Here is a 16,288-nt window from a genome sequence, read left to right as displayed (position 1 = left end):
ATTGGATTTTACTATTTGTTTATCTACGAGCAATAGTTATGTTGTATAACTGTAAAATAGGATGTTTTGACAAATACCTCGCTGCTAACGCTTTACAAAAATGCAAAACATTTTGTGGTTTTAATATTATCAGTGTCTTATTGTCTTAAAGTATTAGTGGGGCTGGTCTTACAGGTTTTAGTTGGTCTTGTTTCAACGGAATATTTACTACTACTTTTCAAGATGTCAGACATCGCGGATGCCTCAAAGTTGAAGCAAGTTTTTTTTAAGGTAAGAGTTTTACTGAGGCAAATTTTACATTATGTGTTTTATCAACATATTAAATACAATACATTTCCATTAATTTCAATATTTACAGTATGCATCTGTGAAGAAGGGTGATGAAAGGTTTATGAGTTCAGCTGATTTTATTCGGACCTACTTACTAATGTTTCCACAAGAAAACTACAACATAAACACAGTGGACAACTTGGCTGCTGTGGTTGATTACACAGGAGATGGGTCATTATAGTTTTCACATTTTAATGAACCATTACAAAAATTCATAATTATTACAAGAATATTTCTTTTGGTGCTGGTCTAAAATCCTTTCACATTTTTGTCTGCCCTTCATATTGCGCACATTATTTTGGTTAGGATGTGAGTTAGCGCTTTTGTTTGGGTGGTTCAAATGTTATAATTGTTATATTTATTCTTCCGTATTTATTTCTTCCTTGCAAATTCAATTTTGAAAACTCGTTTTGCTACTGTAAAAAAAACTTGGTAGAATTCTAGACCAGCGCCTTTCTTTTAAACAATAATATAAAATATATTTTTTATTGGGCAGAAAAACCAACAAATTGTTGGTGTTACAACCTCACCGTGGCTTATTATTAAAAGCTATTAGTTAACCCTAATAATATACTTGCAACTCTTAAGATTTGACTTAATGGCAAACAACTAATAAACTGTGTTTTGTAACACGTTACAGTAGGTTGTTGTAAAAAAAGTAAAGGTTTTATAAGTTTGAAAATACAATATATAAATTACCACAATCTATTGCTTTTTATTCACCTATTTTTACACAGATAAACATATTTTTTTAACAAACAAAATTGTTTAAATAATTATATAGTTTACTCAGATAGGGCCATGGTGTTTTAATTGAAACTTTCAACAAATCATGAAAGTAGATGCTTGTATTTTCAGACTGATATCTTGGCCAGAATTTCAAGCATTTGAGGCTGTGTTAAATTTGCCTGACTCTCTTTATCATGTCGCTTTTCAGTTGTTTGATATGAACTGCAATGGAAAGATTAATTTTGGTAAGTGTTTGACAGTTTTATTTTTTAAGAAACCCAGTTAAGATATACTGTAGCTAAATCAAGTACAGCCAACTAAAAATGTTGTTGATTGAAATGGCACAAACAAAATGAAAGGTATTTCTTGAGTTTGTCTTATAATACCAGATTAGAAGAAAGCTTTTGTAATCCTCTCTTAATACATGTAATTCCATTGAGTTCACTAACAAATTACCATCCTAAATTTCAAAAATATGTATCGGTTTGGCAGCTTTTCATGACGAGGTTAATATACAATTAATAAAAAAGTGTGTATCAATTAAAGGCACCATTAAATAGGTTAAAAGCAATGATCTTTAAATGTAAGCAAATACTTAAAATTGGCACTGACTATTTTTTTGATCTCCCGCCTATTAAGTTAAATTGTATTGCATTTGAGACATTTATTTGTTTTTTTAATATTGCTTTACATTAAGTAATAGTATGATGTTACAAATTTATGTATTTTAATATATGTAAAACGACATGACAGGCTTTCAAAAAAAAAACTAAATTGTTGTGCAATGTTGCATTTAAGTTGAGAAATATTTCTAGTTTCATACTCATTGTTTGTCACCTGTGAAAACAGGGATTACCCACAATTGCTTGTTTGAAGCAGGTAACGGAAAGTACTCTTAACATCACAACATATATCATATTTCTTCAATATGTGTGAAGAATCAATAGAATGGAAACTGTCTTAAAATCCCATAGATGTAGATCTTACTCCTTTCACTAGTACTTTGGGGTACAGAAGTCTGTGTGCCAGCTGAACTGTGATCTCAAAAAGCATAATGTTCTGAGAAATCACTGTTTAAGATAAAATTTAAAACATAGTAGATTGTAATGTTTTTTTAGCTAAAGTTTAATTAAATAGTTTGTTGTGAAGTGTTTATCTATGGATGTCAGTTATATATGTTGTGTAAGTGCAAAATAGAATGTTTTGACAAATATTACACAGTTACACTACTTACACTTTAACAAAATTGTTATGTATTTGATAAAAATGGAAAACAACATAGTGAAACGATGCTTTCAGCCGACAAAATATTTTTAGTTTCATACCATTGTTTGTCACCTTTAAACGCAGGAATTACCCAGACCGACTTACTATTTGTTTAAAGCAGGTAATAGAAAATGCTTTATCATCACAACAGGGATCATATTTCTTTAATACGTTAAAAAGCAACAGGGAATGGAAACTGTATTTAAATCTTATAAACATTACTTCTTCCACTCTAGTTTTTAAGGGGTGTTCTGGATTTGAAATTACCAGGGAGATTTAGTACAAATTTTGTATTTTGTTAATTCAAAGAAGTAGGTCTTTATACTTTTTGTTATATGGTGTGGGTTCTATGCACTTCTTTTTTTTTTCATTTTGTGGGTACAAGATGTTAATTATTTTTTAAATGTCATCCATTGTAGTGGCTTTCAATTAAGTTAAATGCTGTTTTCACTAGTTAAGAGAAATTTATTGGTATAATAATTATAGATGCACTTGGTATTGCCTTAGTTTTAATCAAACTTTTTATGTTTTTTGTCCTTGCAGATGAGGTCAAAAGTATTTTTAGCAAGACTGTATGCCACCAACAAATACCTTTCAACTGGGAGTGTAGTTTCATTAAACTTCACTTTGGCACAAAGCTTGACAATACGCTCAACTATTTTGAGTTTACACAGTTCTTGCAGGTTGGTTCAAAAGCAAATTTATATGAATATATAAATATGTATTTACCTAGGCAAGTTTTACCTGGTTTAAACATATTATTGTGTTGTAGGTATTAACTAACTAACCAAGTCACAATAACAGTTGGTTCAAAAGAGATGTGAAACATTTTAATACCAGCCAAAATGTTATATTGATTGCTATTTGTAACATGATTAATTATAAGTAGATTTGATGCTGTTTCACTTTTTATGACCAATAGGTAGTTTTCTTTTAAAATCTGTGTAACATGTTACATTGAATTTTTGCCAAAGTGAAATCATGAATTTGGACTCTTTTAAATATTTTCTGACCTTTTTGTCGTAATGTTCCTAATAAACAAATGCGTTGCTGGGTTCATGACATACCACTTGTTGACACTTATATATTTAAGCAACTTTACACATACTAAATATTTAAGAAAATAGTGGTTCATGAATACATTAAAGGTCTTTTGGGTCAAATTTAAAACTTTTTATACAAGTAAATAGTTTTGTTTGTGATAACAATAAAAAGAAACCACTGATAAATGCGTCATATAAATTACAACATTCAAGCATGCAAAAACATCTCCAAAAGTTCTTGTAATCATAAGTTTGTAATAATTGTTGCTTTATAATAAAACGACAATTGTGTTGAACTTATAAAAGTAGTGTGTATTGTGTATGCCTAATTAGGCTTACTTTTGGATTGGTAGGATCTGCACATTGAGCACACTTTGCAGGCATTTAGGCGTTTTGATACACATGGCAACGGAATCATTACGTCACTGGCCTTTAAAGAAATCATGGAAACTATACGGCCACATTTGCTTACAGACTTTGTCAGAGAAAAGTTGGTTGCTGTAAGTGTTGAACATTGTTATCATATGAGTAGTTTTCTTAATTTTGAAAATATTTGTGTTCTAAATATTAAAATATAATAGCGTTTGTTTTCATATTTATACTTATCCTAATACCAGTATATACTATACAAGAGTGTGCAAGGTTCAATACCATTGACATCCTTGTTCCCTTGGGAGCAATGCAATTAGTGCTGAACCTCATAAGGTTGTTAGCCAGAGCAACACATGTGTTCAAACTAGTAAACTTATTTGATTTATATGCTATACAAATATATATTTCAGAAGTAATACAGTGTAAAAATAGACAAACTTATCAAAAACATAAACCGGAATAGTTTTAAGATGGTTGAATAGTGAAGTCATTAAACATTGTCACTTAACATTATTTGAAATATTTTTGTTCTTGTTTATACAGCAAAGTTTACCTAAGTACTATATATCACACAAAAACAGCTGTACTATTATAGGACAAATGTACAACAATGGCTGTGTTCAAACATAATTGAAATAAATGCCTACAAAATCGCTCTTAAAAATCATAAGAGTATACAAACTGTACAACAAAATGTATTGTACAGATATAAAAATAATAAAACTTTTTCGATTTATCTGTTTGACGGCCTAAATGGCTTTAAAAGAAAATAGTACCAAGGTATTAACATGTCAAACTTCCAAACTGTGCGTAGTGAAGATTTCGCCTGCGCAGTAAAGATTTTCGCCTCTTAGGCAGTGTTAGAGACGTGATATATGTAAAAATTTATTAAATCGGTCCTTCATAGGTCTAGACCAGTGTTTCTTAACCTTTTTTACTTGGGGGCGCACCTAGAGACGTATATAAAAACGTGGCGGCACACCTTACGAGCGAAGCGAGCGCGAAATTTTTGAAGTGTACCGATATTTCTCTTAAATTGCCTGCGTTTTCTTATTATATGGGTTTTAGAGTTGAATATCTTTAAAGGGACTTCAAGTCGTTGAGACTAAAAACGTTATTTTGTCCATTAAAGTCTTATTCCGATAAAGTTTGAAAATTTGACTTATTTCGACATGGTTTTTCCTTTCCTCGCGGCGCACCGGTTGAGAAACGCTGGTCTAGACTCTAGAGTTAAAATCTAATGGATTAATTTACCCATGCTTCGCACATGTGTACAAGTGTGACTTGATATAACCTATACAGTATACATCATTGTATGCAACCTTATTAAATATTTGTTGTGCGCAACACATTAAAATAGGTGTGTCGCCAATTTTTGTGCGTCGCCAACCTAGCGTTTCGCTAGTAAAAAAAGTTAACGTCTCTACAATAATGGTTGCGGGCAGTTAAGTAAAACAATGTTTGCTTTGGCTTCAGGTTATGGCTGGTTGCGGTCAGCAATCGGTTAGTTTCACCTACTTCCAAGCCTTTAACTCCCTACTGAAAAACATGGAGCTCGTTAAGAAGATATATGTCAGTGTCGCTGGAAAGAACCCCTCGACCGCCGTAACAAAGGGTATTAGACTGTTCCAACTGTGTTTCTATTTTTATAACTGCTTAGTAGGACTAATGGAACCTTTTTGTACACGACCAAGGCCACTTTTTCATTTTCAATTATCTTATCAATTTTCGTGATCGATGCCTTTTGTAATTTAACCGGGCATATGTACGTTAACGACTCCATAAGTGCAAACGATTTGCAGCAATATGGCGTCTTTTTGCGGATTAGGTGATTATACTATTTTATTTGATTTGCAATTTATAAGCTAGAATCAGTTAAGGGAGGTAAATAATTGGGGTAAATAATTGGGGTAAATACGTTTTGTGCCAAACATGCTTTTCGAAACATTTCAACAAAAAACTTAAAAATATGATTTTTGACGTTAAGCAACGTAAAACTGATCACATATAACATCGACCTAGCTCCACCAGGCAACATATTAATATATAGAAATCACTCTGGTGTAAACGAAGTATAAGCCGAAGTTTCGGCAGCAGATACAATTATTAACTGTGATGAGGTCAGCAGGTATATGCTGCCGAAACGTCGGTTAATACTTCGTTTACACCAGAAAAGCGATTTCTATCTATCCACATAGAACGTATTTAACTTCAGAGGAATTTCTCCTCGGAGCTCAGCGTATATCGCGGATGACCCCCCTCGAAGTTGACCTTCTCTTCCAGCTGAGTGACCTTTGCGGGGGCAAAGGTCGAATTACGATGGACACCCTGGACTTGGTAACTCCGCTAGAGGAAGGAACGATGCCATACAACATCGCCACACAACAGAAGGTAAAGATATCCCGTTATATAAAGTTTCATACCTTTACCTTACCGCAAGTGACGGGTTTCTTAAACTTTAAGTTGTTTTGTTTGGAAAAACATATTTATTTTTTCACATGTTTATTTAACGTAACTGTAATTTAATCTCCGGTCGATATTGATAATATATTAAAAGTCATCAATTTATTTATGTTTTTAAACATACAACATACATAATAAGGATTTTTTGTGAATTCCTGATGCTGACGAAATAAAATGTGTTAGCGTAAATGTTCGGAATAGCATTCCCAAATAAATAGTATAATTTTGTGTTCTTGTATATATTTTAGCTATACCTGAGAAAAGGTTGTCTAAATTTGTTGTAAACAATTGCGAAAATAGTACATCCACCTTGTAACTCAAGATGCATATTTATTTATTGTACAGACTATGGACTCTTCAAGGCCGATGTGGCTGGCATTGTTGGAAAACAGCTACCGATTTGGGCTTGGCGTGTTGGCCGGTGGTGAGCAAAACAGCGTTGTCATACTTTTTCTGAAGTGATGCTGGCTTTTTAAATAGTCGTGTCACATTTCGCTTACGATTGTAACTATGTAACACATAGTACCAGAATATACCATCAGGGTGGTCGAAATCCTTAAATAGTGGATTGTATACAAAAAGCTTTATCTAAGCCAGTGTTTCCCAACCTTTTTGACACTAGTGCCCCCTTGGGCTCAATAATAGTTCACTATAGGAATTTATGGATACATTAATTCACCAGGTTATGTCATTACCAGGAAAAATTCAACTTTCTGCACCAATACTTTAAATCAGGGGTCGGCAACCACTTTTTGTCAGGGGCACCAATCAGACTCAGAAAGGTCTCTGTGGGCCGCTAAAAATTGTGTTATTGGAACGTTAGAATAACTGTTTATCAGGCGGACCTCGGATTTTTTTCATCCATACTACTAATTAAATGTGTAATAAAGCTAGTTTGAGGAAATGCGATAACCTTAGTGTTTATAGATAGTGTCATTCAGTGTTTGTTAAGGTCTTTAAGTCCTGGCGCAGCTTGCGAGCGCAATTTTTGGGGGGTATACCAACATTTCTTTTAAATTTCGTGCTAGTATTCATTACATTGCCGAAAAAAATCAAAAAATGTTAAATAATATATGTCTAATATTTTTGAATACGTTTTCCGTTTGTCCGCAACGGTAAAAAAGCGCTAATCTATTCCAAAAACAGCATGAAAACGTAAACAACTGGACGTGGAAAGACCATTCGCGCAAAGCGCGAAAAATTTTTGCCCCAAAGTATTTAACATTGGACTCGTGTCTATAGTCGTCAAAGAGTTGGCGGGCCGTAAGTTGGCGACCCCTGCTTTTAAATATACAAAGATTTTGCCGCGTATAAAACTGTGAAACGCAACAACAACCAACAACTTTACATTTATTACGTAACAATGGTCGGAAAACTGCATTTAAGGTTAAAAGTTACCTACAGTCCTGTTTGTTACTATTTTTATGTAAATTTTTTATAAAATTTAGCCTATAAGTGGTTTTATGTAACGCCCCCTTAAGTGCATTCAGCGCCCCCCAAATTAGAAACGGACCCAAAACGCCCCCTTGTAACTCGCCAACGCCCACAAGGGGGCGGTACCGCCCACGTTGGGAACCTCTGATCTAGGCCAACGAATCAAGTATTTTTAGTTTTGGCCACCTTTTTACGGAATGGCGTATTCCATTCACCCAAATGTATATCCGTAATCATCCATCTATTTTAAAACGATAACGTTTAACAGAATATTTATAGTCAATCGAATTCGCAGTCACAAACCTGGCATAACAACAAGCAAATCACAAAATGAAAGTGAAAATAATTACTGCAGAAAACAGTTCACGACAATTGAAGGGTGCTCCTAAGCCTCAGTAAAGTAGTTTCTCTATTCCACTCCCATCAAAGAGTCAACAGATTTCAGTGATTTCTTTTTTTGCGTTTCTGCTTAATCGGGAGTTTTCTGAATTAATAAATCCTGACATACCATGCATGATCACCAGTTGCAAGACAAGTTTTGTTGAAAGATTGAGATCACTGCAATTAGCCAACTATTCATTGATGATGACGTTTGTCGCATTTTATTAGATAGGGGAGGCTTAACAATACCTACAAACAGCAATTTAATATAAATTATGCACTCCTTATTTACCCCTATCTGTTGGTTGTTTACCCTTGCAACAAGTTTATTCACCCTGGGATGAACCATTCACCAGTTTTAGAAACACTGATACTGATTTATGCTTTATTCACCCTGATCTGTTCAATTCACCAGGTTAAGAAACGCTGACTTGGAAAGACTTTTGAATTTGTTCTTATGCTTAAATAGTATACAGTGACATTGCCAACAGTCATTTGCTTTATAAATAAAAAATGATTTATACATTATCTAATCTATACGTTTTAGTAAATAATATTCACCATAATTTGTTGCGCGTTTGGTCTTGGTATCTATTGTCTGACTATAATAATGCCACCCGCAAGCTATTGGTTTGCTTCGTAAAAACCTAAATACACGTTGGTTCCTTGAGTATAAAGCTGGCCTAAGTTATACCAATGAATAAGATGATGGTTTTAAGTTAAAACGTAGAATGCATATTTGCTTGTCTACCCCATCCGTTAGAATGGCCGTTTTTTTATTGAAAGTATCTGGCACACATGCTCTTATCACCTGGTAACCCTTTAACACAGTGTAACCTTTGGTAACCTGTCGAACCCCATTCTGCAAGCGTTCGTCGAACCCCAAATTTTCGCTCAGTATTCGTTTCTTTCTCCTAGCAGCTGAAACAGGGCATATTCAAATTACAAAATTGCATTTATATAGGTTAAATTGATTAAACTTTGAATTTATAACGTTACGTAACACCTTGGCACATAAAAGAGATTCGAATTTAGCTTGAAATAACAGCATTTATGTTTCTGAGGTCATTCTCGCCGAACCCTTGAAACAGCTGCGTCGAACCCCAAGGGTTCAATGGAACCCTGGTTAAGAACCACTGCTTTAACATATTAATGGAAACCCGCTCTAAATCCTCTTTTTATTGGATTGCAGCGACCGGGGCAACCGCCGTCTACCCTATCGACCTTGTAAAAACCCGAATGCAGAACCAGAGGTCTACGGGCTCGTTTGTTGGTGAACTCATGTACCGGAACAGCTTCGACTGCTTTCTAAAGGTTCTTTTAATTTGTCTATATAAATGTCTGTAAAATCGAATTTTGTAAAACTATTCCTCAGACCATACGTATTTTGTTGTTGTCTTGTTGGTCTAATATAAAACTGTCTTCGTCTTTATTTATAATATTGGAGATATGTCAAATCGCAAATCACACCCCGCTTGTTATTATAGAATTTTACCACATCATGACACATCTAGAAACGACGTTTTGTTGATTTTCAAATTGATAACGGACCATTTTAAAATTGGTATTATGCAATTGTAATGTTTTAATAGGGATATCTGGGAAACAAAGGATATAGGTCTAAAATTATTTTGATTCCAACAATTCATAGCGACATAACGTTTAAGCGTTTTTTCTCTGTTTGGTCAAACCGTAGAAGTAACTATCTAGAATGGCAACAACAATATATCCGTAAATATTTAATATAAGTTACGTATAACCACGTCCCTAACGAAAGTGTTCGTAACGAAAAAGTCAAAAGGTGGTGCGAGCCCATGCTGTTGATTATAACAAGTGAATGCAACTAATTGCAAGCTTGGGAAATGCAGCGTTACTTAGATATCTAACTTTAAGTTTCTTATGGCTTTCAAAAAAATAAAGACTATCTCACAATTCCTTGTTGTTACGAAAACAAACAACAAAGGTGTATACCTCTTTTTTCAGGTTTTGCGTCACGAAGGATTCTTTGGACTTTACAGAGGCCTAGTTCCCCAACTGGTCGGGGTGGGACCGGAAAAAGCTATTAAGCTCACTGTAAGTAGCACGGAGACGAACATCCATCTTATTGTCTGCTTAAATTTAGACAAAAGTGGGTATAATCACAAGCTAGGAATGTGATACAGTACAGAAGGTTTGAAAAAAAAAAGTTTGCTTGGTTTTATGGCATACCGATTGCCTCCCTTAAAATCTGCAAAGAAATCAATGACCTAGTAATAAATGTTGTCCAATAACAAAAAACTTTTAACCGTCAACTACGTTGTTTTATTTTATAGATGAACGATTTCGTTCGGGACCAGGTTCGCCAAGACGGGAAAATCTCGCTGTGGGGCGAGATGCTGGCAGGCGGATGTGTGAGTGATTACAACAGTGTTTCTCATTTAGTTTTATACCATGTTATGGAAAGTTGGCACTGCGATATGCGATGCTCATCAACAAACATGCTTAAAAAAAAAAGACCAGTGAAATTCTCCCAAAATAGATTGATAGGTATTTTCTACACTACTTTTTTGTTTTAATACAAAATGTTGTACATTTATATAGGTCCCCTTTTTTACAAAGTTAAAGTAGTTTTATTGTTTTTTTTTAACACCAACAAAATAAAAACCAAAGCAACTTGTTTAGACAAATAGGGTTCTAAGTTTCCAGGGGCAGCGAAAGACCGTTAGGTAGTACATAGTCAGCTGTCCCCATGCTCATGTGACTCTTCGTATTGAAATTTATAAACATTAATCTGATATGGACAACATAACGTACACACATTATACCAACTAGGATACAAAAATAATGAAGACAAGACAAGAAAAGACAAAACGCAATCAATGTTACATGGACAACAGAAAATAAAGTTTTACAAACGATCCTTAATGTTTGGTTTTCATGAATTTAACAATGCATGAATGAATGGTACTAATCAGTTCAGGCGAATAACTTATATATTTTAAAGAAAAGTTAAAACGTACGCCAAGGAAAAAAATTGTGCGTGATTGTGTGTTTTTTCTAAAGTGTCCTTTTACGATCTTTTGCAGGCCGGAGGTTCGCAGGTCCTCTTCACCAATCCTCTTGAGATCGTGAAGATCCGGCTTCAGGTGTCCGGTGAGATCGTTGGAGCACCTAAAGTGTCGGCCCTGGTTGTCGTAAAGGAACTCGGACTGGGAGGCCTATACAAGGTGACACGAGTGGATTTAAGGGCGAAGTGTTATAATGACTTCAATGACTTAACTCAAGTGTCCTAAGTCACTGTTTTCAAATGACTGGACTTGACTCAAGTCATTTGGACAAATGACTTTGGTTAAATAATTTTTTTTCATTAAGCAATTATTTCCAAAATTGCGTTACTTAATCTTTACACATAAAACAATTTGCTTTCTATATGTTACGTTTGTGTTATTTTTTTAACTTGAGTTATTGCTCAAAATCGGAGGAGTTTGCCAGTTTTCATAATTTAAAGTTTTATTGTTGTAATAAGGGCTTGACTTGAAGTTGACTTGTTAGTTTAACTTGACTGGGACTTGACATTGGCAACCGTTGACTTGTACTTGAAATTAAGTTATTTTACGAATGACTTGACTGGGACTTACGTCATTTCAAAATGACTTGTTTATAACACTGGCGGAACCTTCCTTGCCAAGTTCTGACCAATCTACTTTTGCAATTAAAAAAATATCGGTTATTAAAATCATTATTTTTTTGGAGCATATTAGTTGAAGGTTGTAGTTTAACGTAGTAAGAATATCAAAGCCCATATAGAAGTAGGTAGTATTTTGAACGTTTTATATACATCTTTATTTATTTTCAATGATGTTTCATATAGTTGTTTACCGAATGGCATGCGAGTAACATTCGCACATAAAATCAAGTTTCTCCCCAACGTGCATACATAATGTATAACTGTTATGTGTTTAGTTATGGTAATGCTCCGCATATTTTCTACTTTTTACTGATTCATAAGAATTTCTTTCTAGTTCGACAAACGACCATGTATTGTACAAATACGATTAAACCAGAGCGCACATGTATTATGAGTTTGGAACACTAAATCGGTCGTAAATTTGAGTCTATGGTTGATGAAAATATGGAAAATATTTCGCCGAAAATTAAACCTTTGTGTGCTTAGACCAATTTTGTTGTTATTCGACAATATATTGATAAGTGTACAAGCCTTATTGGATTTTACCCTCGTTGCCAACGTTTGCTTCCAGGGTGCTCGTGCCTGCTTGCTTCGGGACATCCCCTTTTCGGCAATCTATTTTCCGGTCTACGCGCACACCAAGACGTTCCTCGCCAGCGAAGACGGCCATGTCAAGGCTCATAATCTGCTTTTGGCCGGAACCATTGCAGGTAGCACATAGTTCTGTAAACCTTAATTCTAGTGAAGCAAGCTTTATGCTAAGCCCCTATTAAATACACAAAAATAAATTGCACAACATAAAACGAGTTTGAATTTTAAACAATTTAAACGATAAATGTGTTGTCGTGCTTTGTTATCACGACTACAGAAATCTCGACTTTCAGCAAGTGGGATAATTAAACTATTTTTACTTTTACAAAAGTTTTAGTTTTTTTTTTAACTTTCTGTTTTAAATAGTCGTGGTTAATTGTCGAAGATGTTAAATTTGTTTTAATTTGCAAACCGTCACGCGGTAACTACTAAAATATTTTAAAGCATCATCCAAAAATTCTACTTCAAAAACTGTTTGTGTCGCCTAATTACTGTACACTAGTTATCTATTTATTTCGTGTTTTCAGAATAAACAATAAAACTAACTTTTATTCGTTGTCTGCCTATTTGCCAACGCACGAGTTTGATATACAATTCACCACTTTCATAATAAAATAAAAATATAACTTAATTTCTCAGGCGCTCCTGCCGCGTCACTTACCACCCCTGCTGATGTCATCAAGACAAGGCTGCAGGTCAAATCACGCGAAGGTCAAACTGTTTATAAAGGCGTTATTGACTGCGCCAAAAAGGTTGGTATATGGTTGACACACCAAGGAGTCAAACTCAGTTTTAAAATAACATTAATAGAAATCTTTATAAATAAGCTAAGACATCTGCGGATTTCTGTTTTACAAGAATTGCATACACGACAGCAGTATACTTACTATTTTTTCGTAAATGGATAATTGTAGCGAAAGGTGATTGTGGGCCAGATAAGTATAAGGTCTGAGAAAATATATTACGAGTAAACGAAGAAACATTTTATACAACTTTTATAAAGGTCGGGAACAAGTGCTCCGGTGCCGTAGTTAGTGGCCGCAGCTTTACAGTATAAATAATTAAATATTAGTATAGTTTCAAATGTTTACATGAAGTGGACTAAAACTTTGTATCAACGTACGGCCGCCAACACATGCGTTTTCTCAAACATGTGCACAGCCGCATAAGTCACTGTCAACGGCCACAGCAGGTTGTGTACTCCGCTATATTAAACCTAATCTTTTCCAAGTATATGCTCATCTGAAACCCAGCACATACTTGAGCTAACCAAGGCACCGCCTTCCAATAACCACAGGTCTACAAGGAGGAGGGCTTCAAGGCGTTCTGGAAGGGTGCGCCCGCCCGCGTGTTCCGCTCCTCGCCCCAATTCGGTATCACACTCCTGACGTACGAGCTCCTTCAGAGATTTTTCGACATCGACTTCGGTGGCAGCAAACCGATCGGTAAGCGAATCGTTGCTTTTCTGTATGTTTTCGTACTTTTCGAATTGTCCTCGTGGGGACCGATAAAACAATGCACTTTTTATGTGATTTTTTTTTAAGAGTCTTTTTTTTTTTTTGCTGCCTTGACATGTCAGAAATGTGTTTAGTGCTAGAAGAACTTTAAGTGATAGATCTTTTGATTTAGAAAACACGAATTGCAGGTGTACCAAGTTTTTCTGTTTTGCTATCACACCTCATCCTTGGCCCTCGGAAATTGCATTAACAGTTAGCATCAAGGTAAAAAAGGGTAAAAAAGTAGTTTGGAAGGTGAAAAAGATCATTAAGCAGTGGTTACTTTTTAAGCCCTTTAAATGCAAACAATTTGCAACGAAAAAGTACAATTTTGATTAAACCGGCGTTTTTTGCACAAACGATTTGTAGTTTGTACTCAATGTCAGGAAGCAAAACCTATAAGAATCACCTAAGCCTAAGCAGTTACAGTAACCTGATTACTTGGCGAGTAATTTTACTATGTATTGTATATACTCTTTAACTGGGGTTTTGCTAAAAACATTAAACTATGTTGCTTGTTACTGTCAAGCGAAAAAAACTCGCTTTGTTCGCTGTTCTCACTATTTTTACCATTTTTTTTAATTTTAGGGATTGCAAAATTTGTTTAAAGGCAAGTTAAACTAATTTGCATTTATTTTGTCACACCTTAATTAAAATATCGACGGTTTGGTTCTCATTTACAAATTAAAAATTACTGTATCAGGTAATGGGTGCATTAAGTTCTACGTTCAAGTTGCACTATTATTGTAGACATACTGAATCAAAAGCTGTTTTCATGTGTTCGTATATAGGGAATAACTGAATATGTTCTAACCTCTAGAAATACCTTTGCCGAAATAAATCACCTTCTACTTTGATTTGAACTAATAAACAAATGAAAGTTCTACTAAACCGTCCTTCTTACATCACCAGGTTCGACCCACAAGCCAAAACACGTCCACGTTTCCGATCTACCGCCGATCAGTCCGGACCACATCGGTGGCTTTAGACTTGCGGCCGCCACCTTTGCTGGCATCGAGCGCAAGTTTGGACTGGCACTGCCGAAATTCGAGCCTGTTACTGGAAGCCTGTCGCCAGCAGCGACAGCAAAGCAGTAACGGAGAATTCCGACTGACCCTGGTGTTTTTGTTCACTATTCTCTTTCTCCGCCGTTCGAGTGTTTATCTTCGACTCCGTCGAATGGCGTTACTTCGATTCGTTTGGTGTCCAAGGTGACGGACAGGCTTGGTTTCGTCGTTGTCTTTGGCGTTTTTCCCTTATCGTTACATTTGTTTGGACGCAGCGAAGCTGGCGTTCGATTCAAACAAAGGTGCTTAAGATGCATTGGCAAAGTTTCGATTAATTCCAGTTTGGCCAAAATCTCAGGATTGGATCTTTCGAGCTAACTCGTGCCTTGCGAATTGCCAAAACCAGCCGTGTCGTCGCAACCTATGCACGTGTCTGTTTAGCCACATGCGTGTGTGATATGTGTGAACGGCTTGCAAATCGTGTTGTTTTTTGAAATAATATCTTGCCAGTATAACTTGGCTTGCGTTACTCTTTGCGAACATATTGCAGGAGCGTTTAATAAGTACGGCACGATAACGTTTCATCTATTTTGAAAGAAGACCCAACCACTTTATAAAACAAATTATAAGTTGAAATGATTTTTTCTGTATTTTTATATTGGTTAGTTTGTTAAAATGTTTGATTTAAGTTTATTTGCCTATTGAACTAGTAGTTTTCTTGCACTTTAAAATTACTTTCAATTTCGCGTTAGGAAAGTTCTTGCGTTTTCCGTGTATTTGGCTTTTAAACTCCAAACCTTCTGCGGTATGTTTTTTTGCATTTAACTGCAATTGTACCGATGGTTAGTCTTCATTATTGATCGCCCATTGCCCCTGTTTGGTAATGATTTTATACTGTACTGCGTTCACTGTCCCCTATTAGTTACGACGAGTTTTCTAGGTCTGTACATAATACGTCGTGGCGATATAGTTGTATCAGAAATGTCTTTTGGCATGTTAGAGTTTCTTTCACCCGCCGTTTAATGCTCCATATGCTATTCAATATGGTAACTTTTTAGGGGTGGGTTAACAACTTCTTTAGGGTTTACAAGAGATTTCTGGTAACCCTGAGGGGTAAACTTTCAAACAGATTAACCTTTGTGCAAAAATGATACAGCCCTATTCGCTAACCCTTAAATATTGCGCAACACCCTGTTTAGGAAGCTCTAATTTACGCCATTCGAAATCTTGCTCTCAAGCTGACACTTTCTTGTTTTGTTGCGCACCTTTTTCTTTTTTCCGATAATTTGTTTGCCAAGTCTTTAAAGTAATTTATTTCTATTTTGTCTCCTACTATACCTTGTCTGCGTGCTCCTATCGTAAAATATATTGCTTGCAAATAGGAGGACAGTGCTTTTCGGGTAATTTTTAACTTTCAAATGCAGTGGTGAAACAGGCATTTGGGCGAATATTTTCAAGACCATCTATAGTTTAATCAAACATGGCAAAACTACGACTCGCAGGCCAAAT

The 16,288-nt window shown here is 35.2% G+C and overlaps 1 protein-coding gene across 1 annotated transcript; it reads left to right on the top strand.

The window, feature by feature from the left end:
• Positions 1-154: 154 nt before the first annotated feature.
• On the top strand, positions 155-16,161 carry LOC146145196 (electrogenic aspartate/glutamate antiporter SLC25A12, mitochondrial-like). The gene is made up of 16 exons (XM_083390403.1): positions 155-270; positions 359-501; positions 1,189-1,304; positions 2,869-3,008; positions 3,722-3,868; positions 5,217-5,355; positions 5,956-6,131; positions 6,549-6,627; positions 9,211-9,332; positions 10,002-10,091; positions 10,331-10,408; positions 11,084-11,224; positions 12,257-12,395; positions 12,916-13,028; positions 13,574-13,721; positions 14,685-16,161. The coding sequence occupies exons 1-16, from the start codon at positions 223-225 to the stop codon at positions 14,867-14,869; spliced, it is 2,004 nt and encodes a 667-aa protein (XP_083246529.1). The 5' UTR covers positions 155-222; the 3' UTR covers positions 14,870-16,161.
• Positions 16,162-16,288: the final 127 nt, after the last annotated feature.

The sequence above is a fragment of the Ascidiella aspersa genome, chromosome 5 (assembly GCF_963924565.1).
Source record: "Ascidiella aspersa chromosome 5, kaAscAspe10.2, whole genome shotgun sequence".
Classification (NCBI taxonomy): Eukaryota; Metazoa; Chordata; class Ascidiacea; order Phlebobranchia; family Ascidiidae; genus Ascidiella; species Ascidiella aspersa.
Note: the sequence above shows the minus strand (reverse complement) of the source record. Positions and strands in the feature narration are given on the sequence as shown.

What these genes read in the sequence shown, in the direction of transcription:
- LOC146145196 (XM_083390403.1), top strand. Translation starts at nt 223, where the DNA reads ATGTCAGACATCGCGGATGCCTCAAAGTTGAAGCAAGTTTTTTTTAAG. An exon ending in TCAGAGAAAAGTTGGTTGCT is followed by an intron (nt 3,869 to 5,216) that starts GTAAGTGTTGAA and finishes CTTTGGCTTCAG; the next exon opens with GTTATGGCTGGTTGCGGTCA. An exon ending in GCTTGGCGTGTTGGCCGGTG is followed by an intron (nt 6,628 to 9,210) that starts GTGAGCAAAACA and finishes ATTGGATTGCAG; the next exon opens with CGACCGGGGCAACCGCCGTC.